Here is a 13,678-nt window from a genome sequence, read left to right as displayed (position 1 = left end):
AGCACAGCAGCCATCCTAGGGAGGTCCTGACGCGTCAACTCACCATGAAATACCTCTTATTCCACTCCCCTATGACGCCTCTCACCCTCGCCAAATCATCATGTTTCTCTTCACCATCCTCACTCATCTGTTCTTTTCACTAAACCTCAGGACTAGTCTAGCTCCACTCCCAAAAGAGGCCCACCCCCACCATCTAACATGGTATCATCCACATGTGCATTGGACAGTAGGCACCTTGGGCACTGTGCAGATTGGGAGGTATGGCATGCATAAGTGGAGCATGTACATATCAATCTGTGCGGTGCACGTGCACTTGAGATGCATGGTGGGTTACAAGGCGTGTTTCCTTCCAGCAACAGCATGGGTGTAGGGATTATTTGTCGTTGTGTGCTTTGAGAGCGCCTTGTTACCTCTACGGGCGTCTTGGCGCTAACATTACCACACAGTACTGAGATATGGACCAGCAAATGTATTAGTCAACCAAGACAAAGGTGTTCAGAGGTTTCCTAAAAGGCAAATGAACCGCAATGAGGCATAACCAGAGAAGAGGAGAGGACATTGACCTGGCTGATGGATGGTGAGAGCGCGTCCTCCAACTCTGCGTTTGTGAATCTTGGCGATGGCTAAGAAACCAGTTAAAGCAGTGTGTAAAGAGTAAGGGGGTAGTGTGGAGTGGCCACCTTCCTCTTAAATGAGGGTCTCTTTCCATGCAGGGCTTCATGACAGATACATTAGCCTTTGAATTTGGTGTGTTTGTCAACAAGAAGTCAATGTAATTAGTTCAAGTTGTCAGAAATAGGTGCCCATCGCAGGAACCCAAGAAATACTCTGGCCACTGGTTTTTGTGGGATTGAAGCTTTTGAATTTGGTACTTGGCCAAGGCCACGTGAAGTGCATTACAAGAAACATGACGTGGTCCCTCGATTGTCCCCGGATGAGTCGCAAGCTCTTTAAAAAAACAACAAAGTGGTAGCATGTTCCTAATGCGTTTCAAATTAAAAAGCAAGAGGAAGGGAGTTTTAAAAAGTTGTGCTGAGCATTTCAACCCTTTGTCAAAAATAAGCCAAAAATGAAGCCCCTTTTGAACCGGTGTGTGGCAGCTGCCTGGTGAGGATGGCCACCAGCTGTTAGACCAATGCTCATCAGGGGATCCTCCCAGTGTCAGCGCCACTGTCCTATCAGAGTTCAGCTTGAAGAAGATGTGAAGCAGGTATGAGAAAGACCCTGCAAGAGTGAGGCAAAGAGACAGGAAGTGTAGGGTGGTGAAAGGAAGAGGCATGGGGGACTGAAGACCCGGAAGTCTTTGAGCAGCAGCACCTGCAGCATGCACCCAAGAAACACTGCCCCCTGCACTTCTTTACAAAGGAAGCACTGTCCAGTTCTGGGACAGGGGCAGCCTTTGAGGCAGATATCACCCTTCAGCATGTAGAGACGAAGCTGGCTCTACGCTGCGCTGCATGTCGATGCCCCGCCCATCTGGAGCTCACTTTAACTACGCCGGTGCTTCTCTTCCATGGATATCTGTGTGAGAGATATGCCACATTGTGACAGCAGACACAAGTACTGTGTACCTGCAGGCTCCTCTGTGCAGTGACTCACACTAAACTCAATGTGTATGTGGCGCTGTGTGTGTCCCTGCGTGTGTGTATGTGCACCCGCATCCACTCAGACTCAAAATTGAGGAGGGCGTGGGCATCCTGTTGTATGTGCAGTAACCATCTCAGGAAGAAATCTATGGAACTTCCTGAGGCCATAACGCCACACAAGTGTGGACGCATGCCACAAGGGTCAGCTGAGAGCCCAAGTCACATGGGCCAACTGTGAATGCAGGAAACTTGGACCATCTTGATGCATGCCAAGGGGTGAACTGTGGACACATGCCACATGGACCATTTGTGGACATTGCACATGGGCCATCTGTTGGCACATGCCAAATAAACCAAATGTGCGTGCATGCCACATGGGCCATCTGTGGATGCTAGCAATATGGGCCAGTTGTAGGCATGACAAATGGGCTATCTGTGGATACATGCCACATGGGCCATCTGTGCACATATGCCTCATGGGGCGTCTGTAGACACATGCCACATTGGCCAAATGTGTACCCAGGACACATGGGCCATCTGTGTTCACATGTCACTTGGGCCATCTGTGGGCGCATGTCACAAGAGACAATGGTTGACGTATGCCACATGTACCAGTTGCAAATACATTCCACATGGGCCAGCTGCGGACGCATGACACATGGCCCATCTTTAGATGTATACCACATTGGACATCTGTGGATAAATGCCACATGGGCCAACTGTGGGCATGTCACATGAACCCAACGTCTGCCTGCTGCATTGGCCAACTGTGGGTGTGGCACATGTTTGCAGGGAGGACATTGGTGCCAGATGTTCTCAACGCTGCCTGTGCATGCTCTCTGAAAGTTGGTGTTTAGTTGTGACTCTTTCAGTTCCTCCCTCCCTCACCTTCTTACCTCTCTCTTTGCTCTTGCCTTTGAGTTCTTTTCTCTCTATCACACACATCTCCTTTGTTCCTTACTCCTTCACTCAGTCACTATCCTTCTACTGACCTCTCTCCCCATGGCCCTCATTCTTCCTCTATATTTCTCTCTTTGACTCATTCTTCTCTTCTTTGTCTCCAGCATAGACATCCCTCTCTCTGTCACTGTTCACCTTTCCCTCTTTATTGCGGGTCTCTTTCTACATCTCATGTTTACTCTCCCTCCCTGTCTCTGACACATTCTGTCCCTTTCTCCTTTTCTACCTAGCCCTCACCCCTTCTTTCCTGCCCCCATTGCACATTAGACAAACCACCTCTGCTCTTCTCGTCTCAGGGTTGTCTCCAGTCGAGTGGTGTTTATCAGTGGTCCTGCCAGTGACCGTCATCTTCCTCACCGTGACCCTCATCTTTCTCCTCACCCGAAGGAAGAGCCGTGCAAGGAAAGGTGAGCTATGTGGTGAAGATTCCCTACCAGGGCAGGATTCTGTCTGAGTGACCGTGAGACAGAGGGACAGAAGGGAGTGACAGAGGATAGAAGATCGGTAGCAAGGGAGGTAGGAAGAAAGAATGAGTGGTATGAGAAGTGAAAAGGGGGAAAGGGAGGAGTGATATCAATAATGGATGAAATGTGAAAGAGTGAGGCGAGCCGGAGGGAATAAATGAGGGAGAAGATAGAGAGGGGGAGCAAAGGAGTAAGAGGGAATGAAAAGGAGGGATGCAGGAAGAATAGATGAACAGAAGCAATAAATGAAGGCAGAAAGGACGGCTATAGGAAATAGGGAACATAAAGTATAGTCATTGAGGGAAGGAGGAAGGGGTGAACAAAGTTTGGAGCGGGAAGTAAAGAAAGGAGCTGGAGAAAGGAAATGGGCTGAGTGTGGAGATATTGGGACTGACGAGAAATGAAGGTGGGGCTGAGGAACAAAATAAGGAATAAAGGACATAATATATAAGGGAAGAGGTGCAGAGGGAAGAAAAGATGTAAGCAATTCCGGAAGGAGGGATGTAGGGAAGAATATCAGGCAAAAGGGAGTGAAAAAATAGGTGGGTAGAGAGAGGGAAGGTATGGCGTAGAGTTGAAGCACTGGGGGGGGGGTGAAGGGTGCAGATAAGTTCAGCTGGAGTGTGGCTCCGACTCTACTTCAAACACTTCACTATGATTATGTATGACATTTCGGTCTGTATTTAGCCATATGTATTTTTTTCTCATTTTATATGTAATTAATCTGTATTTATTTTGTCTTTAGTGTAAACATGATGCTGCATTTGGTATATCAGTAGTCTGAATTGTCCAAAAGAAGACCTATTTTCCATATTTTTTCCATATTTAATAACAAATACAGACAGGAAAATAGATGGCTTTTATCTGCATTGTCAGTAAAAACGGAAAACTGGGAGCCTTTTTCAGAATTTATAGGTTTTCTCTTCCTGGTTATTTTTCAGGACCTGGGGAGTCATACCAGAACCTGGAGTTGCGGAGCAGGGTAAGTGTGAGGCCTGCCTCTGCCTCTTCTGGGCTCAGTACATATTAAATCAAGGTCCCTGGCATGAGTTTCACACAACACAGTTGAAATCCATGCAGAGCTGGGACCTGCAGGCAGTTCTGCCCATGCACCCCAGTCCTAAAATGCTATGACCACAGATGATCCAGTGCCGGGGTGGGGTTCAGAGACAGCCTTCGGAGACCAGGGCGACTGCTCCGTGCTTTGAAAGCATGGACCTCATCGCTAAGTCTGGCTAAGGGTATCCTTTATCAAGATTGGGGTAATTGGATAATAAATATGTTTTGTCACAGTGAATAAGTCATACTCCTTGTCTAGACCATTTGATTCAAATAGAAAGTTTCAAAGATATTATAATGAAGCCTAAAGTGAAGAAAGACCTCACTAGAAGGCACAGGGACTGCTGATAAGTATGATATCCTGGACTGGTTTTGCAAAACTTGGGGAATGGTTAGCATCAGGGGGTATCCACAGCATCATGATGGTGTTATTGGTATACGATGGACATATACGGCACTATGATGGCATTATGGGTAAATGATTGCCATCCATGAAATGATGCTGGCATCTAGTGGTATATTCAGGAAAGCCAAGACCTCATGATGGCATGATTGGTAAATGGTGGACATCCACGGCATCATGATGGCATCTAATGCTATGTTTTGGACATCTACAGCATCATGATGGCATTATGGGTAAAGGATTGGCATCCATGGCATGATGGTGGCATCTAATGGTATACGGAGGACAGCCAAGACCTCATGATGGCATGATTGGTAAATGGTAGACATCAACGGCATCATGGTGGCATCTAATGCTATGTTTTGGGAATCTATAGCATCATGATGGCATTATGGGTACATGATTGGCATCCATGGCATGATGGTGGCATCTAGTGGTATACGGAGGACATCCAAGACATCTCGATGGCATTATTGGTAAATGGTGGTTATCCACAGCATCATGATGGCATCTAATGCTATGTTTTGGGTATCGGCAGCATCATGATTGCATTATGGGCAAATGATTGGCATACGTGGCATCAGGATGGCATCTAATGGTATACTGCGAACATCCAAGACATCAGGATGGCATTATTGGTATATTGTGGATATCCACAGAATCATAATGGCATTATGGGTAAATAATGAGCATCCATGGCATCATGGTGGCATCTAACGATATGTTGTCGTTACCCAAGGCATCATAATGGCATTATTGGTAAATGGTGGGCATCCACGGCATCATGATGGCATTATCGGTAAATGGTGGGGATCCACGGCATCATGATGGCATATCATTGTAGATTGTGGCCAGCTAGTCACATGCACTGAGAGTTACATTATCTGCAAGTAAATATTTGGATGGGGTGTAGACAGTATTCATCGGTTGTGGCACAACTCTTATATCTTCCATTGCTGATGACAAGCCAGGCTTCAGGGCCATGTAAATACTTCTAAGAATCCCAGTTCCTGTGTCAATCTACTCTTATTGACCTGTTCTTTTTTTATCCATGCTCTTGCTCATCCAGGGGTGGCTCCTCCACATGGGCGGAGGAGCGTTGCCCCACTGCTTTCTCGCAGTGCAAGAAGCAGAAACATAAAATGGTATTTTAAATACCATTTTATGTTTCTGCTTCTCGCACTGCGAAAAAGCAGAAGGCAGGGTTTGGTTGGTTGTTTCTGCTCCCGGCAGGGGAGGCGTGGTTAGCCCACTGTTGTGGGCGCTGACTGTTTGGTCAACCCCAGGGCTGAGCAAACCAGGCATGCACACTCTGTCTTTTCTCCATGTAGGCTTCATACAGCCTACATAGAGAAAATGGCCTCCCCATAGACACCTGTGGGGTGGCGTCCTAGCCAATCACATCGCTGCCGTTGCAGCATTGTGATTGGCTTAGGGGAGGGGAGGGAGGCTGCCTGCTTCCTGTATTGAGAGGAGACGCGAAGCGGCGCGACGCGGGACCGGAGGAGATGGTAAGTTTAATTTTTATTTATAATTAAATTACCCCCCCTCCCCTGGCAACCCCCCCATCCCCAACCAGCGAGTCATGCCGGCCGCGACTGCGCTGATGCGCACGGGGCAGATGTACGAGCTGCATAGTGTTCGAGACCGCTCATGTCCATTAGGGTGGAGGTCTTAGACCACTGATGTTCACAGCGTGGGTGGGTGTCCGAGCTCCGTGGTGACCCAGACTGGTGATGTCCATGGGTAGGATGTCCGAGCTCATTGGTGTCCGAAGGGTGTCTGCGAAGATCTGAGTCAAGTGCGATTCAATAGTGAATTTATGGCAGTGGTTCACGGTGGGGCCAACTGCCCTCATTTTTTAGGACCGGGCCATGCTGGTCAGCGAAAGCACAATGCAGAGAATACACAGAAATCAGGCCAACTAATATGATTTAATTTGCTTTCCAACCTTTCCACCTCTGAGCTCTTAGATGCACCAGAGCAGAGTCAGGCTTTTGTGTCAGGGCGTGCCCTTAAACCTGTCTCTCTCCTGCTGCTGACCTACACAAGACCCTCTCCACACTTTTGTTTAGGGCCGAAAGTGAATAAACCCTGCCTGTTTCCTTCCAAGTATATTTCAATTGTGCGTTTTATGATACTCGACGCATTAGGTCTGAATTAGGGGTTATGTCCATGGGGCAGCTATCCGGCTTGGTGTGGTGTCCGAGACCGGTTATGTACAATCCCGGGGGATGACTGTTCTCCGTGGGTCCAAGCACGGAGCCTTGCCGCTGGAGACGGATGAAGGTCTCGGCTCGGCGCTTATCACAGCACAGCGCTATCGATGCACACCCTGAGCGAGCAGCAGGCTGTCACCGATGACCCCGGAGGACAAGAGCATGTCTCTCAATTGTAGTACAAGAGAGAGAGAGTGAGAGAGAGAGAGAGAGAGACAGACAGACACACACACACACACTCACACCCTATGTTGTTCAATTAATAGAGCCCCGTTATGTCTTCATATGTACCCCTTGTACTTTTATTTTGTTGTCTCTATACACCAAAGCCAGCACACACTGCCAGTTTCCCTGTCCTCCATTTAGCCTCTCCAGCCATCACAGTGCACAAGTTCACACAATCGCCCCACCACTTCCAAATGTCACCAGCCGCGAATGTGCTCATCCATATGTTAATGCACTCATTCATTTATGAACGCATCACTTCATGCACCATTTTCTATGCATTCACCCCTTCATCTCTTCATCCATACTGTCTCTCACTCATTGATCCATCCATGCACTCACTCGTTAACTCATTCACTGCCACTGCTGTCCGCCCAGGTCCTTCTCCCACATTGCTTCCCTTTTTGTTGCAGCCTGTTCACCTTACACGTGCACCTCACTACACCTTTGCCCTCACACACTGCCCTTGCCCCTTCATCTAGTCATACATGCACCCTTCAGTGCAACTATCCACCATATGATGCACTCAATCATTCATCTATCCATCCCTTCATTTACTCACTCATCTCTCCATTCATCTAATCCTTGATTTAGTTGCATATTCATTCTCTCATCCATTCACACAAACAAGCAGCGAATCCGCATTTTCACTCATGAGACAGACCTATATATCCTATTGCAACACTCATTGGTCCTGCATCGCCTTCATGAGCTCCACGGCCAGGGGTGGCATGAGAGGTGCTTAAATAGAAAGTGGGGAATGTTGTAAGGTCTGCCAAGCATTGCATTGGTACTGGAATAGTACTCTTCCAGTGCAAGCCTATGCTAGGCATCAAGCAGACACCCTTGCACCATGGTGCAAAGATATGTGTGGCACAAGGCAGCGTAAAGTACCTCTGCAGTAGGGGAGAGAGCAGCAGCAATATGGGTATTCTCACGACGGGCTCTGGGTCAAGGCACAGCCGGGCACTTGTTTTTATGCGCTTGAAAAGTCAAAAGTAGATTCATTTAACCCAGTATTTTGCGGGGTTAGAGCTAGACTTTTAGACAGTACAGCTCGGAAACTGTGAGCATGGGTTGCCCCTATCTGTTTCTGAGACGTGCTGTGTAAAATGATGCACAAATATGAAGAAATACCACTTCAAATTAATTTACTTTGCATGCTGCATGTGCATAATACAGGTGGCTGTCTGTGCCCCCAGAGCTCACCATGATAGGGCCCCAGACCTTTGTAGATATGGCGCTGTCCTGCTCTTTTCCTTTCATGCAACACAGGGCAGAAACTGAGGAACATGTATTTCAGGAAAAGTAAATGAAGATGTGTGTCCGTGAGGCTGACATTTTGTTGAAGAACCAGCACCCTCAGCTATGCCAGTGCTCAGAACAGCGGCGGCTCCTCCGCTAAGGAGCAGGAGCTTTGCCCCACTGCTTTAAAGCAGTCCAATGGAAAAAATAAAATGTTAATAACAGAAGTTATTATCATTTTATTTGTAGTATTTGAGTTGCTGCCAGGTTAGGGGGGGCAGGGCTGTGCTGGGCTCCCCGCGTCACAGGGGGGAGGAGTGGCTGCTGCTGCGCCTAAAGTGCGCATGACTGATTGGTCGGCCGTCTCGGATCGGCCAAACAGTCATGCGCACTTTGCATGGTCTCCACCCTGGCTGTATTACAGCCTGAGCGGAGAACATGCCCAGGCCCCGTCTGAGCGCTGAACCACAGTGCTAAGACCAATCACGAGGCTGCTGTCAGCAGCATCGTGATTGGCTAGGGGAGTCTGGAAGCCTGGGTGCTGTCTGTTCCTGGTTCCTGCGAGGAGAGGCAGTGGCTGGCGACCAGCAGCTACATTTTCTTTTTTATTTATTTCCTAACCCCCCTCCCCCCACTTTCCCCCGCCTCTGCCACCATTCCCTACCAGCCGCCACTGGCTCAAAACCACACATGTCTGCAACTATACCTCAATCATGACCTCCAGACACCTAACAGTTCCAGTACTGGGACCAAACACAAAGCGATGGCAATCACCTGAGTCAAAGCCTGAGAAAAAACAAACATCGGCTTTTGCACTCTGTAAATGCATCTCATTCCCCACTTGCATCGCCATGTCTTTTCTATTTTTCTACTTGTGCGATGCATAGACAGTACTGCCAGACGGTACTGCAAGTGTTCTAGAGCCTGGTTTGCAGCAGGGTCGTTTCTACCATTAGGCAAGACTAGGCGGCTGCCTAGGGCGGCAAAAGGGGGAGGGCGGCAAAAAACATGAGTTTGGGAATATCTAATGCATTAATTCTTCTAGCCTGATTGACACGGGGAGAGAGTGATGGTAGTAAAAGGGAGGGGCGGCATTTTTCAATTCTCGCCTAGGGTGGCAAAACACCTAGAAACGGCCCTGGTTTGCAGCACCACTAGGTCTTGGTACCTGCACACAGCTCCAGTGCAGAACACGAGCCGGATCCAGTCAGATCCCTTATCTGGCAGCTCCCACTCAGCCAGGTCCAGGGTCCAGTGAAATATGCTGAATTTGTCCAGGTGTCACTGCTCAGCAACGCCAGCGTTGTCTATTTTCCTTTTGGGCAGCAACCTGCAGGAGACGAGGAGGATTTATTTTATCCACTTCCTGAACCTCCCCACCACAAAGGCCTCACAGAAAGGGCCATCAGCCCATCTTTGGCTGGAGGCTCATCCTGGCTGGGAGTACTAGAACCTAACGTTAAGAGGGCCATGAAATGGATGGTAAACAAAGGCACTTAGCTGGTTATCACTCCGCAAGTGCTAAAGAGAAACTATGATTTGGAGACATGGTTTTGACTTTGTTCACCACTGTATTTAGGAGATAGGCATGCACTGAATCCATAATTTAAATGGATGCTACTAATTAATTATTTAATTTAATTTCTTTTATAGCACTACTCATCCCAATGTTAGGTGTCAGAATGCTTTTTATCGCACACATTATACAAATGACAATAAATCATACAAGTGAATCAATCAATGTACAGGAAATGTAACATAAGACAATCAGGGTTACAAGGTGTAGTAGTCACATGTCGTCTGTACTGGTAGGCGTTATATGTTACGAGTGCTTTGTCTGTAAAAACAAAGTCAGGATTTAAAACGTTATACAATGGGTAGGGTGGTCTTTATTATTAAGAATGTATTATTACCCAAAATAACTCATTTTAATAACCTTATACTAATGAATGCTTGGGGAAAAAATATGGCTCTAAACCCAATCCTTGCAGTTTGCATGCAGCTCCTTGATGACTCTTAATGGGCCATTGTGCTATATTAGAAGGATTGAAACTTATGAACTGTACCAAAATAATCTCTATGACAGAATCAGAAACCAACTGAGCTATCTACATTGAACACAAATCTGCATGACACGCGATGTGCTTTGCTGCAGGCATGTTGACCCTCAGTGCTACGTATTTAGTCAAAAATGTGACTAAACAGAACACAGATCTCTCCAGCAAATACATTAACCACCAGAGTTATCTTACCATTAATATTATCCCTTGAAAATTGCTGGTCACACCCGTATCTCTGCAGCAGGTGCCTTAACCCATAAGATATTTCAAAATGGTGTGTGACCAAATAAGAAAGCTAGAACAGATTTGTTGTTTCACGTGTCCTTGTTGCAAATGCCTTTGCGACAGTTAAAATGCGTAAGTAACTGGAGCTGAATGCTCTAGACAGGGACTGCACTGCCTATGTACACTCAAAAGTGAGTATGTAACAAATTAAACAAAGCTTATGAGATACTTTAAATGACTGAAATTAATAAACATCATCAAAACCAATGTATATAGCTGGTTCGTCAAGGAACATTTGCATATATGAAAAACGGATCAGAGCTTCTTCTTGTTGAAGTGTTGTTTAATCACACTCCTTTCAAAGTACAAAAGTTTGTGATATAATGATCCAAATCGAATGAAGAATCATATGACAAAGCTCAATTTTCCCAATGCATTTCGGGCGTAGTATTCGCTCTTCTTCAGGGATTATCTATGAATGAAAACGAAACAATTGAATTCAGTAATTCAAAGGGAACTGATAGCAAAATTAAGGATGGAAAGGCTCAACGCCACCAAACAGTATTAGACGAAGTCAGGAGGTTGAAAGTTGAAAGCACGTCACCAATAGAACTGAGGAAAACTGCTGTGTGCACGAGGAGGGGGAGCGGGTTGTCCAATGCATGAGAGCAAAAAGTAAATAAAGATCACCGTGTGAAAAAGCTTTGACACAACACATACACGGATTGCTTAAGAAAACACTACCTATAAAAGAATGATGGAGCTGGTTTCAACTGCGAGGCTGAAACAATGAAGTGAGGTTGCCTACAAGAATCAAAAAGGACAGTGTCCCGTAAGTTATTAGCGGTGCTGAAGAGCGGTGTGGGCACTCCGACAGTTGTCGAAAGTGTGGAAAAATTAAAGACAATGAAGTAACTCACCGAGCGTTCGCGGAACGCTTAGGACCAGATTGCTGTGAGAGAACGGCTGCGTGCGGTTGCACGAGCGTAATAGCACTAAGAGACTTGACGTTGTGTTGAAGTAGACCGAGAGTATGGGAACCTGGAGGGAGCGTAAGAATTTAAAGGTCAAAAGTTGTCTTATGTGTATCTAAATGCTCATGTTATGAGGCCTGTCGAGCTAATGTCATAGGGGAAGTTACCTGGTGAAATGCTCTCTGTCTCCGCGCTCTGAGTCCGAAAAGTGTCGAGGTGATGGAGCGAACTGGAATCTGTATGTAGCGACGGCGTCCAGACCACGTTAGCGTGGGGAGGTGCCGGTGCGAGAAAATAAAGGATGGACTGTGGAGAGTGTAGTGGGCGCAAATGAGCGGCCATCTTGGGTTGGGAGATGTACTGGAAGAAGATAACAGCGATAATGGAAGAATAAAGAGACAGTGGTGAAAAAGAGGTAGTGAGACAGTAGTGGAACAGAATGAAAAGACGAACTTAGAAGATCCCGAACACCAAGAGTATTCAGAAATTAGATCTCAGCTGAATGAGAAAATAAAAGAGTAAAAACGATTAGTATTGTCCGTGTCATACATGTGGACAATAAAACAGTATTCTGCCTATTTACATTCTATTACGTGATTGCTTACAATGATGTCGTATCCTGCCTATTTACAATCTATATGAGAATTACATACAGACATGCTGTCTGTGTAAGTAAAATGTAGATGTCAACATGTAATGACACACGAATAACACTAGTACATAGAGGATAAAAACATAACTGTAGGTATGTGCGCACGTTATGTGTGCTACTATAATGCATGGTCAAAAGCTCAACAATGACACTCTGCGGTGTGACAAGTGGTATCACAATAACTGCTTAACTCTGTATAAATTGAATAAGCGTGATGTGAACTTCCTCTCATGTAGCTTAATGGGAATGTTGACATTTACCAAGGTATTAGGTGTAGATAATGAAATGTGCTTAACAGAAAAAAATGTGACTCCCAAAAAATGTGAGTAAGACTTAAGGTCATGGTGGACATGATGAAAAAATTGCTCTGGTGCACTGGTTAATTACCCTGACCTCCTTCTACTCAGGAATATGGAGGGAAATGTTACAAGAAACATGCAAACTCGATGTTATCATTGAGACCCTTGGGACTCAAGGTGTTGAGATACCGAATCCAGAAGGATTCCCTCTGAACAATAAACTTGCTCATGTCACGATCATTATGCAATTTAATGACTTCAATCACGCTGAATTTTAGTTGAGCGATCGTGTGATGTGCATCACACCAATGATTAGCAAGTGGTGAAGTTGTAGATCTGGTACGAATACGGCTTTTGTGTTCCGTAATATGGGTTCGTAGGGATCTTTCAGTTTTGCCTACGTAATATAAGCCACAGGGGCATCGGATAATGTATATCACATTCGAGGTATTGCAGTTGGCTGTGAAATGAAATTTAACTGGCTTGCCCGACCAGGGATGAGCCATAGATACACGCGTGATGACATTATTGCAGTGGGAACAGTTGTAACACTTGGTCATGCCCTTAGGTACCTGATTGTTAGTGGGATCACGTTTCTTAAGGAGTTCCTTCAAGTTATTGGAGCGTTTGTACGCAAAAATCGGTGGGTTTTTTAACAGATCTCCAAAGTCTGGTTCTGCCTGTAGCAGATCCCATCTGTTTAGTATAGTTTTTTTGATAGCAGGTGAGAGGGTAGAGAACTTGGAAACATAGACCTCTCTGGTTTGTGTGGGTTTTATTTGTTTGTCAAGTAATGTGGACTTAGAAACCTGATTGAGTCGTTCAACCGATGACTCTATGAGTGTCCTAGGGTATCCGCGTGCCAGAAACTGTTCTTTTGTGTCTTCGAGAGTAGTGTGCAATTGTGAAGTATCTGAAGTGATGCGCTTTATTCTCAAAAATTGAGAATAAGGGAGATGTCTTTTCAAGGACTGCGGATGAAAGCTGTCGTAAAGGAGCATGTTATTGCGGTCCGTGGATTTTTTGAACAGAGAGGTGGTGATCTTATTAGACATCAATTCAATATGTACATCAAGGTACGAGATGGAGTGTTTGTCCAGTGTATATGTAAACTGTATTCTAGGATTACAGTCATTGAGCGATGAAAGTTTGGTTTCCAAAATTTGTTTGTTACCTTGCCACATAATGAAAATATTGTCGATGTATCTACGATATATAATAAGGTTGTCAGTCCATTCCTTGTCATTCAGGATGTTGTCTTGTTCGAATTTCATCATGTATATATTTGCGTAGCTTGGAGCTCCCGC

The 13,678-nt window shown here is 45.8% G+C and overlaps 1 protein-coding gene across 1 annotated transcript in view; it reads left to right on the top strand.

Annotated features, from left to right (window-relative positions):
• LOC146812772 (uncharacterized) overlaps positions 1-13,678 on the top strand; it is a 159,637-nt gene that overhangs the window by 115,113 nt on the left and 30,846 nt on the right. The window contains exons 6-7 of the mRNA XM_085619883.1: positions 2,843-2,953; positions 3,952-3,992. Coding sequence (XP_085476009.1) covers positions 2,843-2,953; positions 3,952-3,992 — 152 coding nt within the window. The remainder of the gene's footprint in view (positions 1-2,842; positions 2,954-3,951; positions 3,993-13,678) is intronic.

Source organism: Triturus cristatus, chromosome 7, assembly GCF_964204655.1.
Source record: "Triturus cristatus chromosome 7, aTriCri1.1, whole genome shotgun sequence".
Taxonomy (NCBI): domain Eukaryota; kingdom Metazoa; phylum Chordata; class Amphibia; order Caudata; family Salamandridae; genus Triturus; species Triturus cristatus.
This window is presented reverse-complemented; position numbering and strand designations above follow the sequence as displayed.